The sequence below is a fragment of the Glandiceps talaboti genome, chromosome 9 (assembly GCF_964340395.1).
Source record: "Glandiceps talaboti chromosome 9, keGlaTala1.1, whole genome shotgun sequence".
NCBI classification, from domain to species: Eukaryota; Metazoa; Hemichordata; class Enteropneusta; family Spengelidae; genus Glandiceps; species Glandiceps talaboti.
In genome coordinates this window covers 26,189,806-26,211,230 of record NC_135557.1, presented here as the reverse complement: position 1 = coordinate 26,211,230, position 21,425 = coordinate 26,189,806, and the positions used below count along the sequence as shown (strand labels likewise).

Below are 21,425 nucleotides of genomic sequence, written 5' to 3'. Positions count from 1 at the left end.
GAACGTTTCGCCCGTGATTCAACCATTTTATAATTGTTTACACGTTTTCTAACGTTTAGAACCTTGAAAGTGTGATAAGAGGTGGTCGACATCAACTATCTAAGATAAAAGTTATGTATTTTCCGTCTGCTAATTTGACAAATAGTGACCTTTGCCCTTTGAACCATGTGTTATTGTTTGTACGGACTTTGTCACTTCAACGTAACGCTGTTGTTCGCAGTGAGTCACCCGCTGCCCTGATAAATTTCTAAATTTAAAAGATTAGCTCAGCTGTAACGTATTCACTGAAATAAGTTCCACAGAAGTTTCAATAGATACTGGAAATAGGAACGTCTGCAGGTTGGTAAAAATATGTTATTTTATTATTGATATTTTTCTAGCGATTTCAGTTCACATTCATTTTTGGTGGAACAGTGAGATCGGCTTTCTTTACATTTACTTTTTAGTTGACAAAGACGTCTAAGATATATTTTAAGTATATCTTTATCGTATGATGTTTTGAAGTCTTGGGAATAGTAAAAGTTTTACAACAATGTTCTAAATTTCCAGAACTGTTCTGCATCTGTTTGGACAATGTATTTATAAATTCAAATTGGGAAGTGATAACAATAACATTACCAACTCATTGTGGAACGTTTGATATGTAAATGAGCAACGCATAATACCGGGTACGATTTTACATACATATATATACTTGACCTAAAATATGTCATTTATTTTTGACAATAGATGATTAAATGAAATATGTTACCTCTAATAGAATATGTTAATTTTTACATATTTATTTATTTGCCAGCAGTTGAAAGAAAAGAAAATTTACATATCAAGTGAGGAAAATTAATTTAAACACATCGACAATGAAAAATAACTAAAAAATAACTTTAAAGTTCTTGCTGGACCACAAAAATAGTTTTTTTTTCAAAGTAGTTGGGTCGGCCCAAGGAAAGCATATATTGTAATACTAATTCAGTGTAAGAGGAAACTCATAAACTGAAGGAAAAGCGCTCAATACTGAGAAGTATAGCTGTATTTACACAAAGTACACAACTTATGGTTCGGAGCCATTACTCAGAGTTTCACGCTTATACCGCAGTGGCAGAGCGTAATAGTTTTGGTAGTATTGGAACTCTTTCTTGGTTGTAACTCGGAGTTTCACAACTGAGTTGTCTGATGATCGCACTATGCGTGAAACTCCGAGTTACAACCAAGAAAGAGTTCCAGTACTACCAAAACTATTACGCTCTGCCACTGCGGTATAGAGCACTGTCTTAGCAGATTGATACTCATCGAGTTATATATATATATATATATATATATATATATATATATATATATATATATATATATATATATATATATATATATATATATATATACATATATATATATATATATATATATACATATATATATGTTCAGCCACACTTAGGGGGCTTCTGTACCAAACAGTGCTGTTGAACTGCACTTAGGGGGCTTCTACACCAAGCATTGCTGTTCACCTGCACTTAGGGGGCTTCTACACGAAGCATTGCTGTTCACCTGCACTTAGACTTAGAGGGCTTCTATACCAAGCAGTGCTGTTCAACTGCACTTAGGGGGCTTCTACACGAAGCATTGCTGTTCACCTGCACTTAGACTTAGAGGGCTTCCATACCAAGCAGTGCTGTTCAACTGCACTTAGGGGGCTTATATACCAAGCAGTGCTGTTCAACTGCACTTAGGGGGCTTATATACCAAGCAGTGCTGTTCACCTGCACTTAGAGGGCTTCTATACCAAGCAGTGCTGTTCACCTGCACTTAGGGGGCTTCTATACCAAGCAGGTACATAAGTTATTCACATATTCTTATCAGATATATAGATATAGCTATTGCTGACCTGTAAAATTATTCACATCTATGTCCTTTTTTTCCATCTAGTGACCATGGCAACCAGTTCTGATTCATCATCCTCATCATCACCAAAGCCTGGTAAGGTATCCCTACCGGAAGCCTTCAAAGAGAAATACCAGGATTACTCACCACAGCATTTTGATGGTATTCAAATATCTTTACCAGGTCGTAAATCAGGTCAGTACAACACCCATCTTCTCCACCCACCCCCGCCCCCACCCCCTTACTCCTTCTAGAAGCACTTTCTGCACCAGTTTGCAAAGGCAGTTAGTCTAACCCCCACCAACCATCCTTACATCTTTTGAATTTTGCTAATGCAGTCAATTTTGTTTTACTTTCTTTTTATTTGTAAGATTTTTCTTTTGAATTAAAAGCATTTGGATAATTAGATGGGCTACCATTGCCAACCAACACATCACAAAATTGAGACTGTCTATCTGTATTTAAAAGATAATTAAATTTGGCATAAGATATCTCCATCTTTATTGCTTCTGTACTTTAAAATTGTTGAAAAGTAACTCCATATGCATTAGTAGTTGAAATTATGTCATTACATTTCATGGTAGCCTCTTAAACTATTGTACATGCATGTCTCCCCTGTTTGTCTTTAACATATGTTGATTTTTCTCATTTCTACCAGCTTCATTACATTTTGTCCCAGAATGTCTTACTCTGAATGACTGCTGCATAAGCTGTGCAGGGGATGATGGGAAAATAAAGGAGCTATGTACTGGGGTAAAAGAACTTGATCTTACACAGAACAAACTTGAAGATTGGAAAGAGGTTTGTGTACTTATACTAGTATGAAATAGGATCTTTGTCAGAAATGGAGGGATTTCCTGACATGAAATAGAAGGGTCTCCTGACATGACACCATGCTATCGGTAGATAAACAGCAAATCCATGGCATGTCATTTTCAATGACAAGTGTTTTCAATTGTCTCAGCTAACTCATTTACATGTTGTTGTTATTACAGGTGTGTTCCATTGTGTCTCAGCTAACTCATTTACATGTTGTTGTTATTACAGGTGTTTTCGATTGTCTCAGCTAACTCATTTACATGTTGTTGTTATTACAGGTGTGTTCCATTGTGTCTCAGCTAACTCATTTACATGTTGTTGTTATTACAGGTGTGTTCCATTGTGTCTCAGCTAACTCATTTACATGTTGTTGTTATTACAGGTGTGTTCCATTGTGTCTCAGCTAACTCATTTACATGTTGTTATTACAGGTGTGTTCCATTGTGTCTCAGCTAACTCATTTACATGTTGTTATTACAGGTGTTTTCCATTGTGTCTCAGCTAACTCATTTACATGTTGTTGTTATTACAGGTGTTTTCCATTGTGTCTCAGCTAACTCATTTACATGTTGTTGTTATTACAGGTGTTTTCCATTGTGTCTCAGCTAACTCATTTACATGTTGTTGTTATTACAGGTGTGTTCCATTGTGTCTCAGCTAACTCATTTACATGTTGTTGTTATTACAGGTGTTTTCCATTGTGTCTCAGCTACCTGATTTACATTTTCTGAATCTCAGCACCAATCCTCTTGTTCAGCAACTCTCAAAAGACCAGCTGGAGAATGTTTCCTTGGCAACCATCACAAAACTAGTGCTAAACAATACTAGAGTGGTGTGGGATGCTGTACATGCATTATTGAATGCTATGCCACAGTAAGTACTCATAAATCTGTGACCTCACACTTTCTGTTGTCATAAATCAGTGACCTCACATTCTTTTGTACACTTACAACCTGTCCTAAGTTATGGTTTACCTGTGGTGTTTGATACAACCATGCACAAACCAATAAGAAATTACACATATACTTCACTCTGTCGTAGGAAGTTTGAATGAATAGTTTCTTGTGAAATTTTGTCTCACTAATGTGCCACCATGCAGACATCACAATATTGGCACCACATATTTGTGTAATTGTAAAGCACTTTGAGCACTGAGTGGGAAAGTGCTTTATAAAAACCAACATTATTATTATTATTATTATTATTATATCTTCATCTAATTGGTTTAAATTACATTTCAATTTATCTCAAAATAAGGCCATTTTTAGAATCCAATATGGCCACCAAGTGGGAAAATAATGGATTGTCAGTTGCCATGGAAACAAGAGAGTAAACCCCAAAGTTTGTCTATTATTTCAAAAGGACCATGACAAAAGTTTTCATATGGCAAAGACAAGAATAGAAGAACTTTGATTTTCCTCTTAACAGACAGACAGGATTTCATTCTTTTAATGTTCAATCTTTTCATTTTAATTTACCTTTACAGATTGGAAGAAGTGCATCTAAGTTTGAATAATTATGAAACTGTAGATTTATCTGGCACTGCACATACTGGTGTTAAACTATTGCAGTTCAACAACAATGGAGTAACAGATTTCCACCAGATTTGTAAGCTTGGAAAAATGTTCCCAAACTTGGAATATTTGTACCTTGTGGAGAACAACATCAAAAAGTTATCCGGTGATATTCCGGCCAGCTTTCCATGTCTTAAATGTCTCAGTCTCAGCTGTAATGAAATCAGTAGTTGGGAAGAGTTAGATGGGATCAATGAATTCCCGAGATTGAGTGATATCCGGATAAAGAGCATACCATTCCTAGATGATTACCCGGAGAAGGAAAGGCGTTCTTTGGTAATAGGAAGGTTGCCAGGCGCATTGAGGCTGAATGGCAGTAGAATATCTGAAACTGAGAGACAGGATGCTGAAAGAATGTTTATCAGATATTATATGGATAAAGATCCTACAGAACAACCACAGAGGTAAGTTTTGTTTCAAAACAGCAACAGAGTGAGTTTTATTTCAAAACAGTCACAGAGATAAGTTTTATTTCAAACCAGCCACAGAGTGAGTTTTATTTCAAAACAGTCACAGAGATAAGTTTTATTTCAAACCAGCCACAGAGTGAGTTTTATTTCAAAACAGTCACAGAGATAAGTTTTATTGCAAAACAGTCACAGAGATAAGTTTTATATCAAAACAGTCACAGAGATAAGTTTTATTTCAAAACGGTCAGAGATAAGTTTTATATCAAAACAGTCACAGAGATAAGTTTTATTTCAAACAGCCACAGAGTGAGTTTTATTTCAAAACAGTCACAGAGATAAGTTTTATTTCAAAACGGTCAAAGAGGTAAGTTTTATTGCAAAACAGTCACAGAGATAAGTTTTATTTCAAAACAGTCACAGAGATAAGTTTTATTTCAAACAGCCACAGAGTGAGTTTTATTTCAAAACGGTCAAAGAGGTAAGTTTTATTTCAAAACAGTCACAGAGATAAGTTTTATTTCAAAAAGCCACAGAGTGAGTTATATTTCAAAACAGTCACAGAGATAAGTTTTATTTCAAAACAGTCACAGAGGTAAGTTTTATTTCAAAACAGTCACAGAGATAAGTTATATTTCAAAATGGTCAAAGAGGTAAGTTTTATTTCAAAACAGCCACAGGGTGAGTTATATTTCAAAATGGTCAAAGAGGTAAGTTTTATTTCAAAACAGCCACAGAGTGAGTTATATTTCAAAACAGTCACAGAGGTAAGTTATATTTCAAAACAGTCACAGAGATAAGTTATATTTCAAAACAGTCAAAGAGGTAAGTTTTATTTCAAAACAGCCACAGGGTGAGTTATATTTCAACACAGAGTACAGTCAGTCAGACATATTGTGTTTATTTGTATAACTTTAGAGTTAAGTTGATTTTTATATAGTGCTTTCCCACTCTGTGTTCAAAGTACTTTACAATTATTACCCCAACATGTACCTATAGTGACACAACATCCCTTTACTTCCTCAACTCACTGGGGAGCAACTAGACATTTCAGACTAGTAGATAGTACATCTTCCATAGTCATATGGAAAACAACCTTCTAAAACATATGGTGACAGGGCTTTCAGTGTGTATGCTCCTAAACTGTGGAATTGTTTACCGCTTGAGCTTCGACGACTTGAGAAATTTGCTCCTTTCAAGAAGAGTATTAAAACATATATTTTCCGACAATGCTATTGCTGATGTTTTTAAATTAATTGCTAATTTTTAAATCTGATTTTGTTTTTAGAGACGCTTTTAAATTATTCATTGTGTTCTTATGCTAGATTTTTGTTGTTGTTGCTCTTTTGCTAGTCTTTCTCATTTTGTAATGTTCAGACCGCTGAGACATGTTTGTGTAGTGGTCTTTAAACAATAAATTTATTATTATTATCATATGAGTTACAGAATGCATTCATTTCCTTTCTAATAATAATAATATTTATTTCTTTTATAGCACATTACATAATCAAAGAAAATCTCAATGCGCTTCACACAAACACTATATATATAAAAAAAAACTATTAAAAAAACCAATACATTATAACCTTCATTATTTTCTACACAGATATCATGACTTAATCCAAGTTTACGGTAAATTGGATCCATTGGTTGACGTTGATTTGTCTGCTGAGGATTTTGTCAACTGTCTTGTTAAATATGAAGATAAACAAACAATGATGAAAGTCAACACAAACAATACAGTCTTGGAGCTCAAAAGAGACTTGAGGAAAATTGTAGGAAAGTCTCCAACTAAATTCAGAGTGTTTCTTTTTGACCAGGAGCTTATTACCCAATATGACAATGGGTATGGAATGGAGGAACTTAAATGGCCAAAACGATATTTACATTCCCTTAAAGTAAAAGATGGCGACGAATTTCATATAATTATGAGAAACTAAAATTGTTGTTGTAAAATTTGAAATTTACATAGTTATAACCAAATTGTTTTACATAGTTAGATATTTGATAATTAATACTGTAATTAATAAATAATGAAGGTTATAGTGTGCTGTGATCATGAACTTGTAAATTAAATACTTTGAATATTTATCATTACAGTGTTTTGAAACTTAGTGTTATGGTAACATGGCTGGAGTAAATGATCTCATGAACCTCAGACCACTATAGTCTGAGCATAAACTAATTAATGAACATGTCAAGTCAAGACCTGTAGAGGGCGCCATATTGAGCTATCAGTCTGTTATTGAATAGTGGACACCCTAGACTGTCGACAGTCACTCGCACCTTTTTTCCTATGTTTTATCTAAACTTATGTCGTCGCCGCACTTCGATCCGGCGCAACAGTACTATAATCGCATACTGATATCATGATACGATTATAGTAGTATTGCGCCGGACCGGAGTGCGGCAACGACTCAAGTTTAGGTAAAACGTAGGGCAAAAAAGGCACAAGTGACTGTCGACAGTCTATGGACACCCTTGCAAAGTAGCAGGTCCAAGCCACCAATAGAAAAACTGTGATTCATTCACAGGTTAATTATATATTTACTCGGGCATCATTTCTAGTCTCGCAGTTAGCCCCTAGTAATGAAAGTCTGGGTAACAAAGACTAAATCATTTCTAGTCTCATAGTTAGCCCCTCAGCAGTGAGAGTCTGGGTAATAGAGACTAAATCATTTCTAGTCTCATAGTTAGCCCCCAGCAGTGAGAGTCTGGGTAACAAAGACTAAATCATTTCTAGTCTCATAGTTAGCCCCTCAGCAGTGAGAGTCTGGGTAATAGAGACTAAATCATTTCTAGTCTCATAGTTAGCCCCTCAGCAGTGAGAGTCTGGGTAATAGAGACTAAATCATTTCTAGTCTCATAGTTATAGCCCCTCAGCAGTGAGAGTCTGGGTAATAGAGACTAAATCATTTCTAGTCTCGTAGTTAGCCCCCAGTAGTGAGAATCTGGGTAACAGAGACTAAGTCATTTCGAACTTCATTTTGAAAATGGTCATGTGACCCCATATGGACCAATCTCTACTCAGGAAATGTACAAAAATGTTACCATGCACCATAGTTACTGGTAAACAAATGTGATAAATAAAGGAAATTTGAATAATTGGAACATATTTTACATCAAAAGTTAGTGTGTGGTTTGCAATTATTTTGCTCTGAAATAAGTGTTTAAACATCAACGGAAATTGTTTTAATCCTGTTTTCCCAACTTGTATTTTTTTTGTACAAAAAATACCCTGTTATTATCTTTTTATGTTTTATCTAGCTTACAGTCTTGTATACCTGTTTTACCCTTTTTAGCATTTGTCTGTTTTATTAATTTTGATAGATAAATAACTTTATTTGTATTATGGTTGATTTTGTGTATTTTGAAATGAAATTTTTCATTTAATGCAGTTTCTCCAGAGTTTTACGGGTAATTCTAAATCATGAGATAAAATGTCACAAGCCATTATAGTTATAAGTTTGACAGTATTTGTACACTTCATAGAAGGGTGCATGGTTAAATCTTTCCTCGCCACACTTCTTTCAACTATCCCAGTTTGCCTGTCACAAGGTGTGCTAAAACTAATTGTGATGAATTCCTCTGTTTGAAATAATAGTCTACCCCAATAATCACTATACAGACAAACTGATACTCAGTTATCACTACACACTTACATATGGTGTGTTATAGAACACAGAACACCAGCCATACACAGTTCACACTCACATATGGTGTGTTATAGAACACAGAACACCAGCCATACACTGAGTTCACACTCACATATGGTGTGTTATAGAACACAGAATACCAGCCATACACTGAGTTCACACTCACATATGGTGTGTTATAGAACACAGAATACCAGCCATACACTGAGTTCACACTCACATATGGTGTGTTATAGAACACAGAACACCAGCCATACACTGAGTTCACACTCACATATGGTGTGTTATAGAACACAGAACACCAGCCATACACTGAGTTTACACTCACATATGGTGTGTTATAGAACACAGAACACCAGCCATACACTGAGTTCACACTCACATATGGTGTGTTATAGAACACAGAACACCAGCCATACACTGAGTTTACACTCACATATGGTGTGTTATAGAACACAGAACACCAGCCATACACTGAGTTCACACTTACATATGGTGTGTTATAGAACACAGAACACCAGCCATACACTGAGTTCACACTCACATATGGTGTGTTATAGAACACAGAATACCAGCCATACACTGAGTTCACACTCACATATGGTGTGTTATAGAACACAGAATACCAGCCATACACTGAGTTCACACTCACATATGGTGTGTTATAGAACACAGAATACCAGCCATACACTGAGTTCACACTCACATATGGTGTGTTATAGAACACAGAATACCAGCCATACACTGAGTTTACACTCATATATGGTGTGTTATAGAACACAGAACACCAGCCATACACTGAGTTCACACTCACATATGGTGTGTTATAGAACACAGAACACCAGCCATACACTGAGTTTACACTCACATATGGTGTGTTATAGAACACAGAACACCAGCCATGCAACCGAGTTCAGTTTTCAGAGTTGTTAATTTATTATATGGTTGTGTGTGCATAATGTAATATGTCTAGCAGGCTAGCCAGCCTTGGCCTTATCAACAATTTGTTTAAAATTACACACCATGGAGTGAAAGATTACATTGTGATAAATGAGAAACTCATTGCTAGTACATGTAGGTAGTTTTAGCAGAGCTTGAGAAGGCTAACTTGGTTGAATTTAACTACCTGGTAATATGTGTGAAAAAAATGTTTGGCCTGTATCTTCATATCTTACCAATAGTAAGTTGAACATCATATAACTTACCAATAGTAAGTTGAACATCATATAACTTACCAATAGTAAGTTGAACATCATATAACTTACCAATAGTAAATTGAACATCATATAACTTACCAAGAGTAAATTGGACATCATAAACAAGTTGTCATTTAAAATATGAAGGTAAAACAACTCTTACCACAAATCAGGTATAAATTTCTTTCTGTGAAAGAGTTTAAAAGTTATCTTTTTAATACAATGTTCTGTTTTTGTATTATTTTTTTACTGACTTCTGTATTTTTTAATTTTTCTGTATTATGCAGTAACTATTTGACTAGTGTGTGTAAGGATTTGTGTTTTTATCTGCAAACTGAAATGATGTATGTGTACACCATCAGTGCAATAATTGACAAAATAGTATGATACAGTAGCAATCATGTGATGTAATTTATTTGTAGATAGCACTTCCTATACAATAGAAACCATTATGTGTTCATGTCTGGAGTGAGAAATACTTACTTTGTTGAGGTCTGTATATTAATAACAATTAAAATTACCTCATACAATACACACATATGTTGACTGGTTCTATCATAGACCCTTCTCACTGTGGGTGGAGGGTCAGTGATTCTATCATAGACTCTTCACTGTGGGTGGAGGGTCTATGGTTCTATATACAAACACCGGGGCTCAAATTTGTCTTGAACACTTGGTAGTTAGATTTAGCCAAGTGAACTGTTTCACTTAGCCAAGAACAGTTAGATTTAGCCAATTAAGTGAACTGTTTCAGTTAGATTTAGCCAAGTGATCTGTTTCAATTAGATTTAGCCGAGTGAACTGTTTCACTTAGCCAAGAACAGTTAGATTTAGCCAATTAAGTGAACTGTTTCAGTTAGATTTAGCCAAGTGATCTGTTTCAGTTAGATTTAGCCAAGTGATCTGTTTCAATTAGATTTAGCCAAGTGATCTGTTTCAATTAGATTTAGCCAAGTGAACTGTTTCAATTAGATTTAGCCAAGTGATCTGTTTCTGCTACAATTTTCTATTGATTACCATTGGTCTAACAGACTACTACCATTACAACTTTGATAATCTAGATACAATGTTTTAGTAGTCTATGTACTCTGGATTACTCACTATGCTCATTTTCAGCCCAGCATACATAAACTCATGTATATAGTCTAATATGCTTGTATACAGATATGGTCTCTGAGCATAGACATACAAACTCACACCATAGCTGGACATAACATAGACCCAGCAGTGACTACATCTATGGACACAGACATATACACCGAGACACACCCATTTGTACATAGACCCAGCAGTGACTATATCTATGGACACAGACATACACACAGAGACACACCCATTTGTACATAGACCAAGCAGCGACTACATCTATGGACACAGACATACACACAGAGACACACCCATTTGTACATAGACCCAGCAGTGACTACATCTATGGACACAGACACACACACAGAGACACACCCATTTGTACATAGACCAAGCAGTGACTACATCTATGGACACAGACACACACACAGAGACACACCCATTTGTACATAGACCCAGCAGTGACTACATCTATGGACACAGACATACACACAGAGACACACCCATTTGTACATAGACCAAGCAGTGACTACATCTATGGACACAGACATACACACAGAGACACACCCATTTGTACATAGACCAAGCAGTGACTACATCTATGGACACAGACATACACACCCATTTGTACATAGACCAAGCAGTGACTACATCTATGGACACAGACATACACACTGAGACACACCCATTTGTACATAGACCAAGCAGTGACTACATCTATGGACACAGACATACACACCCATTTGTACATAGACCCAGCAGTGACTACATCTATGGACACAGACATAGACACTGAGACACACCCATTTGTACATAGACCAAGCAGTGACTACATCTATGGACACAGACATACACACAGAGACACACCCATTTGTACATAGACCAAGCAGTGACTACATCTATGGACACAGACATACACACCCATTTGTACATAGACCCAGCAGTGACTACATCTATGGACACAGACATAGACACTGAGACACACCCATTTGTGCATAGACCCAGCAGTGACTACATCTATGGACACAGACATAGACACTGAGAAACACCCATTTGTACATAGGCCCAGCAGTAACTACATCTATGGACACAGACATACACACAGAGACACACCCATTTGTACATAGACCCAGCAGTGACTACATCTATGGACACAGACATACACACAGAGACACACCCATTTGTACATAGGCCCAGCAGTGACTACATCTATGGACACAGACATACACACAGAGACACACCCATTTGTACATAGACCCAGCAGTGACTACATCTATGGACACAGACATATACACCGAGACACACCCATTTGTACATAGACCCAGCAGTGACTATATCTATGGGCACAGACATAGACACTGAGAAACACCCATTTGTACATAGACCCAGCAGTGACTACATCTATGGACACAGACATACACACAGAGACACACCCATTTGTACATAGACCAAGCAGTGACTACATCTATGGACACAGACATACACACAGAGACACACCCATTTGTACATAGACCCAGCAGTGACTACATCTATGGACACAGACATACACACCGAGACACACCCATTTGTACATAGACCCAGCAGTGACTACATCTATGGACACAGACATACACACCGAGACACACCCATTTGTACATAGACCCAGCAGTGACTACATCTATGGGTACAGACATACACACCCATTTGTACATAGACCCAGCAGTGACTATATCTATGGACACAGACATAGACACTGAGAAACACCCATTTGTACATAGACCAAGCAGTGACTACATCTATGGACACAGACATACACACAGAGACACACCCATTTGTACATAGACCAAGCAGTGACTACATCTATGGACACAGACATAGACACAGAGACACACCCATTTGTACATAGACCCAGCAGTGACTACATCTATGGACACAGACATACACACAGAGACACACCCATTTGTACATAGACCAAGCAGTGACTACATCTATGGACACAGACATACACACAGAGACACACCCATTTGTACATAGACCAAGCAGTGACTACATCTATGGACACAGACATAGACACAGAGACACACCCATTTGTACATAGACCAAGCAGTGACTACATCTATGGACACAGACATACACACAGAGACACACCCATTTGTACATAGACCCAGCAGTGACTACATCTATGGACACAGACATAGACACAGAGACACACCCATTTGTACATAGGCCCAGCAGTGACTACATCTATGGACACACACACAGAGACACACCCATTTGTACATAGACCCAGCAGTGACTACATCTATGGACACAGACATACACACAGAGACACACCCATTTGTACATAGACCCAGCAGTGACTACATCTATGGACACAGACATATACACAGAGACACACCCATTTGTACATAGACCCAGCAGTGACTACATCTATGGACACAGACATACACACAGAGACACACCCATTTGTACATAGACCAAGCAGTGACTACATCTATGGACACAGACACACACACAGAGACACACCCATTTGTACATAGACCAAGCAGTGACTACATCTATGGACACAGACATACACACAGAGACACACCCATTTGTACATAGACCCAGCAGTGACTACATCTATGGACACAGACATACACACAGAGACACACCCATTTGTACATAGGCCCAGCAGTGACTACATCTATGGACACAGACATACACACAGAGACACACCCATTTGTACATAGACCAAGCAGTGACTACATCTATGGACACAGACACACACACAGAGACACACCCATTTGTACATAGACCCAGCAGTGACTACATCTATGGACACAGACATACACACAGAGACACACCCATTTGTACATAGGCCCAGCAGTGACTACATCTATGGACACAGACATACACACAGAGACACACCCATTTGTACATAGACCCAGCAGTGACTACATCTATGGACACAGACATACACACAGAGACACACCCATTTGTACATAGACCAAGCAGTGACTACATCTATGGACACAGACATACACACAGAGACACACCCATTTGTACATAGACCCAGCAGTGACTACATCTATGGACACAGACATACACACAGAGACACACCCATTTGTACATAGACCCAGCAGTGACTACATCTATGGACACAGACATACACACAGAGACACACCCATTTGTACATAGACCCAGCAGTGACTACATCTATGGACAGAGGCATACACATTGCCCACTGTGGTTCTTGGAACCATGATCATTGCAGTAGAAATGGTGTTGGCTTGGTGTTTCACTCATGGGACACATTTCACCTCCAGACTTCAATAACAGTGACAACATACACAGCAGGATCCTTTACCCAATCACATCTGAGTGAGAAAGCATTGCTATTCTTTTACACTGACAGTAAAAATATTACACATGATCTTGATGTTTAAGGTCTTTGACTTCCCACTGATAACCAATATATTCACTTGTCTGTTTCTACATGCAAACTGTGCCTGGCACCTCCATGACGGTTTGTCTTGTATTTGAAGTTGTCCAAGTGTGTGTAAAAAATGTTATGCCAAATGAGTGAAACACTAAAGCAACCTCATTAGAACTGTATTTTGTTAAGAATACATATTATTAGACATGAAAACAGTATTGTTGTGGTTGTGACTATGTTTTATTCATTACATGGGATTTGAAACACAAAGTACAATGCAGGAATCATAATATAGAGAAAGCATTAAGATTCAAGAAAAAACCAGAATATTCTAAACACATCATTCACATTTGAACAATATCGGTAAAAAAATGGAGAACGAAAAAAATTGTCAGTAATTGTACAAAAAATTTCAATAAAATTTCATCCTGAATAATAATCAACTTTGCACCATGGAATTAATTATTATTATTTTAGTTTTGCACATTCAAAGTCAAAGAAAGCCAACAGCAAACATTTGAACATCATCCGCAGCAATTAGAATACAACTATACAGCAATGCCCTTTCTGAGGTACAGGTTGACCACCCCTACATACAAATAGTTTAGCCCATTTTGGTGACAAGCATTTGGCTATGAGTTCTAAAAGCAGATTTTATTATAGCATTTAGATTATTTCAAAGTGGATGTTTTTCTTTCTATGTCATTTTGATTTGTTAGTGACTTGATGGGTCCATATTAGTCACTTAATGCCGAGGATTTGGGCAAAATGGATGAAAATTGATTTTATTTTTTAAATTACAGAACATCTTCATAATAATAATGATCTGTACTATCCATTGGTGGCGATATTTATCATAATTTGAACCATAAATAAAAGCAACCCACACTAAATGGATGTAAAAAGCATGCATCACAATAACTGGGAGGTTCTGGATGTCCAAAAAAATCTATATTTTCATTTGTTTGGGGCATTTTCACCACTATTTTTTCTCTCTCTAATTTTTAGTATTTCAACTAAAATAATTTTATTATACATGAAAGACCTAAGATGTCACTCAAACCATGTTGCTAATGGCAACCAGTATACACTAAACCCTACAGAAATTAGTTAAAAATTATCAAGAAGTAAACATCTCATATTTGAGGCATACAGATAAAAAAAATAGTTTCTCTCCATGGTGAAAGTGGGAGCTTGAAATGCATGAAGGAATCACTGTCAGAAGAGAACAGCTTGTTGACAGAGAAACAACTTTTTAAATCTGACTGGCCAGTGACTAAAACTAACTGTTGTGGTAATTACACAATGAACACATGATGATCTCAATATTCCAGATTGTGGAGGAGAAATATACACACGCATATAAGGTTAAAATTGCTTCTCAATTTACCCTCTAAATATTCTTAAAAACAACTGCATTGCCATTTCAATGTCTATATAGTATATAACAAATATGTTCATACATTTCTAGATTTGTGTTGGAAATATATAAAACTGTGATAGCCATATTGTTGATATTCAGAAAACAAAAGCATGGGGTAACAAAACTCTATACTTAGGAATCATTTAAAAATTGTGAATTTTGGTGTTAGTGTCATTTGAAAATTGTGCATTAACAGACTAACAACTTCCACATGAACAAACTGAACTATGCGATGTGCTTTTCCTTTACAACTGGAATATTGAGTTTTTAAAGAGTTATCAGTACAAGAAGTATATAAGTCAGGAGTTGATATGCCCTCTAGTGGCCTGACTGAGAACAAGCAATAGATAATGCTTTTCATACCATGTGATGGTGAACTGCAATAGCCCCCTCTACTGTACAAGCAAGAGATGATGCCATTCATGCCATGATATGCTGCTGTTGATCAGCAATATGCTAATTACATGCAAATTTTGCATGACATGACACAACATTAGACATGGCATAAAAGTGATAAATGGGCAAACGACACAAAAACTTCAATAAATTGAAGACTGAACTAAAAAAAAAGTCCTAGATCTTCCTTTTGTCTATCATATTGCTTAATAATCTTTCTTGGTCAAATTACTTCAATTGTCAAATCTACACACCAATTTGAAAACACAGAATAAATGAAAACTGACACACAAGAAATTTTCTTTTTAAAAGCAATTATGATGTACAACTTTGGAAGGGGGGAACAAATTACATATTTACATCATGAATCAGCAGCCAAATATATCTGTAGTCATCAACAGGTCAGACAAAACCATCCTGTCTTGAGAGATCCACAATAGCCAGTAAAATAGATTGCATCAGTATGGTAACATGGAACAAATTGAGGTCAAAGATCAATCAGCACAGCCAATCAAAATCAAGCTTATTACAGCTGTTTGGCACTGGCAGTACAGGTGCAGAGAGCAAACATTAAAATTTCAGAGAGAAAAAACAACAAGAAAAAAGATTACAGATATATTTGGTTGCTGTTTTATCAATTATTGACACTGGAAAGATTTCATTGATGGGAGTAACAAAAACATGATTAACTAAAAACAAAAAAATATTGTGAATTAAAGTTTTAATATGTAAATTCAATCAATTTTCAAATTCTTCTTAAAAGAATGGTGAACATTGCTCCTATAGTTACAGTGAATATTAACATTGTCTACAGTTTACCAGTCTACAGACATTAATTCACAATTCTCATTTACAACAGCCTGTAACCACAGCCTAATCTTTAGTATTCACCATAGGTAAAGGCTACCTAGAAGCTGATTGGTCACAGAACCCATGACATCATAATATTCAAATGTAGTGCTCTACTTTTAAAATTATCAGATATGTTCCAAGGTTTGCACACGGTATTTCCAAAGCCTCGTTTGTAAGCTTGTACATTGCTAGTACAGATAGTAACTATAGTTACAGGTTTGTGGCATAATAACTTTAAAACTCTGAACTAATGTCTGTAGACGGTCTATGTCTATCTTGACAAAACGTGAAAAATATGTCATACCGCAATTGGAAATGCAATGAGTATTTACTTCAATTTTTACATCGTTTTCTCTCTCACAGAAAGTTTTGTTTTCACGGCCTGTTCTACTCATTCATTTTATTTCACTATTAAGTCTTTCTTTTTTTAATGAAACATCATTTTAAACTTTACAACACTTGATGCTACCGTTCATAACTCATTTTCTTTTTCATTTTTAAAATCAAAATGTCTAAAATATGAAGTAGACCAAACCTCAATAAGTTACATATCCAAATGAGAAAAACTGTTGACATCACCATGGCAACTGAAAGTATTACCATGGCAACAGTTGGTTCACATAGAAACTGAAATTATCATCACAGTAACAGGTTGACACAGAAGGAAACAAGTTCACAGAAAGAAACAATCAATTTTTCAGAAAAACTGTCAAGATTGAAACAATTTAAGAATTTTAACGCTCATACTTCAGGAATTCATTATTCATTATTTTCATTTGGTACACTAACTCTTTCTCTTATTTTTGGTATTTTGTTAACATTTTTCTTTTTTTTAGTTTGACTGTCCACCCCATTAGTGTTTTTTTAAGCTCAATGTTAAATAACCATATAACCTTGAACCCTGTTTTAAAGAACAACCATTACATAACACTACATTGCATATGGTGTAAAGTTTACCTACCCACCCCTATAATGTAAATGGTTGACACCATTTTATTACTGTGAGAACTAGGAAATGGCGTTAACCATTCTAGTAATGGGGTGGATAATTCAGATCCTGCAGAGAACTCCAAAATGTTAGTAGTACTAGATGATGTTGGTGAGATCTGATGCAAAGTTTTTGTTCTTTTATTGGAATGTTCCTGCAGGAAGCGATGACATGTGGGACTAGTAGTAGGTTTCCCGTTCTACGAATCCTCCTGGATTGTGCCTGAGTACATATCTACGACACTCGTCATAGATGAAGATTATCAAACTAAAAGGCATGGGTACTATCCACCATAGAAACCTAGACAGATAAAATGACATGAAAACTCATCATTAGTTGTGTGGATATGGTACACTGTCAATGTGTTTATTTGGAGTATTCACAGTTTGGCAGAATAGCAATTTATAAAATGTCAAGTGTACGTTAATTTGGCCGGCAATGCAATTTGAAAGTAGACCCTACTTATAAATAACTTATCTGGCCCACTGTATTCACTGCAACTGTTGTTAACACCTTTCACAGTATAGAAATATGACAACTCATAAAGTTGCTAACGTGACTTCTTCTTTAATATTTCACATTTTAAAGACAACTTTGTAAGTCTTTAAAAGAAAATGAGATGTTGCTTACTTGAGTGGGTACATTACTTAGATGTACAAAATATTTCACTTAAATTCAACAGTGGGTACGGTACATATGAAAGAGTATTACCTACTGGGTATATATGAAACAGTATTACCTACTGGGTATATATGAAACAGTGTTACCTACTGGGTATATATGAAAGAGTATTACCTACTGGGTATATATGAAAGAGGTATTACCTACTGGGTATATATGAAACAGTATTACCTACTGGGTATATATGAAACAGTATTACCTACTGGGTATATATGAAAGAGTATTACCTACTGGGTATATATGAAAGAGTATTACCTACTGGGTATATATGAAAGAGGTATTACCTACTGGGTATATATGAAACAGTATTACCTACTGGGTATATATGAAACAGTATTACCTACTGGGTATATATGAAAGAGGTATTACCTACTGGGTATATATGAAACAGTATTACCTACTGGGTATATATGAAACAGTATTACCTACTGGGTATATATGAAAGAGGTATTACCTACAGGGTGTATATGAATGAGGTGTTACCTACTGGGTATATATGAAAGAGTATTACCTACTGGGTATATATGAAACAGTATTAACTACTGGGTATATATGAAAGAGTATTACCTACTGGGTACATATGAAAGAGGTATTACCTACTGGGTGTATATGAAAGAGTATTACCTACTGGGTATATATGAAAGAGGTATTACCTACTGGGTATATATGAAAGAGTATTACCTACTGGGTATATATGAAAGAGTATTACCTACTGGGTATATATGAAAGAGTATTACCTACTGGGTATATATGAAAGAGTATTACCTACTGGGTATATATGAAAGAGTATTACCTACTGGGTATATATGAAAGAGTATTACCTACTGGGTATATATGAAACAGTATTACCTACTGGGTATATATGAAACAGTATTACCTACTGGGTATATATGAAAGAGTGTTACCTACTGGGTATATATGAAAGAGGTATTACCTACTGGGTATATATGAAAGAGTATTACCTACTGGGTATATATGAAACAGTATTACCTACTGGGTATATATGAAAGAGTATTACCTACTGGGTACATATGAAAGAGGTATTACCTACTGGGTATATATGAAAGAGTATTACCTACTGGGTATATATGAAAGAGTATTACCTACTGGGTATATATGAAACAGTATTACCTACTGGGTATATATGAAACAGTATTACCTACTGGGTATATATGAAATAGTATTACCTACTGGGTATATATGAAAGAGGTATTACCTACTGGGTATATATGAAAGAGTATTACCTACTGGGTATATATGAAACAGTATTACCTACTGGGTATATATGAAAGAGTATTACCTACTGGGTACATATGAAAGAGGTATTACCTACTGGGTGTATATGAAAGAGTATTACCTACTGGGTATATATGAAAGAGGTATTACCTACTGGGTATATATGAAAGAGTATTACCTACTGGGTATATATGAAACAGTATTACCTACTGGGTATATATGAAAGAGTATTACCTACTGGGTATATATGAAAGAGTATTACCTACTGGGTATATATGAAACAGTATTACCTACTGGGTATATATGAAAGAGTATTACCTACTGGGTATATATGAAAGAGTATTACCTACTGGGTATATATGAAAGAGGTATTACCTACTGGGTATATATGAAAGAGTATTACCTACTGGGTATATATGAAACAGTATTACCTAGTGGGGTATATATGAAAGAGTATTACCTACTGGGTATATATGAAAGAGGTATTACCTACTGGGTATATATGAAAGAGTATTACCTACTGGGTATATATGAAACAGTATTACCTACTGGGTATATATGAAACAGTATTACCTACTGGGTATATATGAAAGAGGTATTACCTACAGGGTGTATATGAATGAGGTGTTACCTACTGGGTATATATGAAACAGTATTACCTACTGGGTATATATGTAAGAGGTATTACAAACTGGGTATACATGAAAGAGGTATAAAATCTGTTACTTACTTGAGTGGGTACATACGAAGAGCAACATCCATACCAGGGCAATATGAGAGGAAAGCAGCCAAGCAGGTCTCAAAGAACAAACCAAAGTTTAACATATGATTCTTCATTCCTTGGTGAACGATAGAGTTTCTCCTTGTCTTACAAATAATCAAATCAGCCCACTGTACAATGACGATACTCACAAAGAATGCAGTGTGGCAAGTGTATTCAAGTACCTTACGTTGATCGTAAGTCTGTAAAAGATGAAAAAAAGAAATATCATTAGCACTTGAGAAGAAACAGGCAGTGTGCCATCAAGTTGACATATAAATTGTCTTTGTGTGGCAGGGTCCATAGTGCCTTCACAATCAACAAATAAATTGTGGTGTGGCAGGTAAGCAGCGCCCTCTAGTGGTAAGGCAAATAGCTCCCTCTAGTGACAGGGTAAAATTGCACCATGTTGCAAGTTAAATAGGTTTGCCACCAAGTCAGCATATTTTACCCATCACAACTTAGCCATCAAGCTAACATACTTTACCTATCACATCTTAGCCAGCAAGCTAACATACTTTACCTATTACAACTTAGCCATCAAGTTGGCATACTTACCCATCAAGCTAGCATACTTTACCCATCACAACTTAGCCATCAAGCTAACATACTTAGATCGCAAGGAATATTTAACACAGTAAACACTTACCCATTGTGAACCATATGCATCTTCTAAATTCTGGATACTTTTGTCATCCCAGTCTGCACGGATACCGAAAATATACCATGGAAGGAATCCATTTTCTGCCAAAATGACAAAGTAGTTAAAGAAACCACCTGAAGCCTGCATCATACCAATCTGACCATATGACATACTAATCAAACGTTGGTTTACCAGTTTATCACCTTTAGGATCACGAGGTTTACGTTTCATGATGTCACTCTCAGATTCTTCATAGGCAAGTGAGATAGCAGGTACCTATATGTAAACAATCACAATCAAATCAATGACTTAGTAAATCAGAAATCAGAACCCAAATCATTTGACTTGCTAAATCAGAAATCAGAACCCAAATCATTTGACTTGCTAAATCAGAAATCAGAACCCAAATCATTTGACTTGCTAAATCAGAAATCATTGA

General features: G+C 36.1%; 2 protein-coding genes across 5 annotated transcripts in view; one reads left to right on the top strand and one right to left on the bottom strand.

Annotated features, from left to right (window-relative positions):
- Nucleotides 1–226: 226 nt before the first annotated feature.
- On the top strand, nucleotides 227–6,949 carry LOC144440388 (tubulin-specific chaperone cofactor E-like protein). The gene is made up of 6 exons (XM_078129757.1): nucleotides 227–339; nucleotides 1,918–2,067; nucleotides 2,531–2,673; nucleotides 3,380–3,564; nucleotides 4,178–4,669; nucleotides 6,279–6,949. Exons 2-6 carry the CDS (start codon nucleotides 1,923–1,925, stop codon nucleotides 6,610–6,612), a joined length of 1,299 nt encoding a protein of 432 aa, XP_077985883.1. The 5' UTR covers nucleotides 227–339; nucleotides 1,918–1,922; the 3' UTR covers nucleotides 6,613–6,949.
- A 7,290-nt stretch (nucleotides 6,950–14,239) lies between these two features.
- The window catches only part of LOC144440180 (sodium/potassium-transporting ATPase subunit alpha-3-like), a 62,378-nt gene continuing 55,192 nt past the window's right edge, over nucleotides 14,240–21,425 (bottom strand). For all 4 annotated transcript variants that reach the window (XM_078129470.1, XM_078129471.1, XM_078129469.1 and 1 more), the window contains exons 18-20: nucleotides 20,993–21,262; nucleotides 20,314–20,546; nucleotides 14,240–17,966 (exon numbers count right to left, since the gene is read on the bottom strand). In XM_078129470.1, coding sequence (XP_077985596.1) covers nucleotides 17,846–17,966; nucleotides 20,314–20,546; nucleotides 20,993–21,262 — 624 coding nt within the window. In that variant the 3' untranslated portion in view covers nucleotides 14,240–17,845. The remainder of the gene's footprint in view (nucleotides 17,967–20,313; nucleotides 20,547–20,992; nucleotides 21,263–21,425) is intronic.

Excerpts from the sequence above, each read along its gene's own strand:
- LOC144440388 (XM_078129757.1), top strand. The coding sequence starts at position 1,923 with ATGGCAACCAGTTCTGATTCATCATCCTCATCATCACCAAAGCCTGGT. Across the intron at positions 3,565-4,177 it reads TTATTGAATGCTATGCCACA|ATTGGAAGAAGTGCATCTAA; the intron begins GTAAGTACTCAT and ends TTACCTTTACAG. Across the intron at positions 4,670-6,278 it reads CCTACAGAACAACCACAGAG|ATATCATGACTTAATCCAAG; the intron begins GTAAGTTTTGTT and ends TTTTCTACACAG.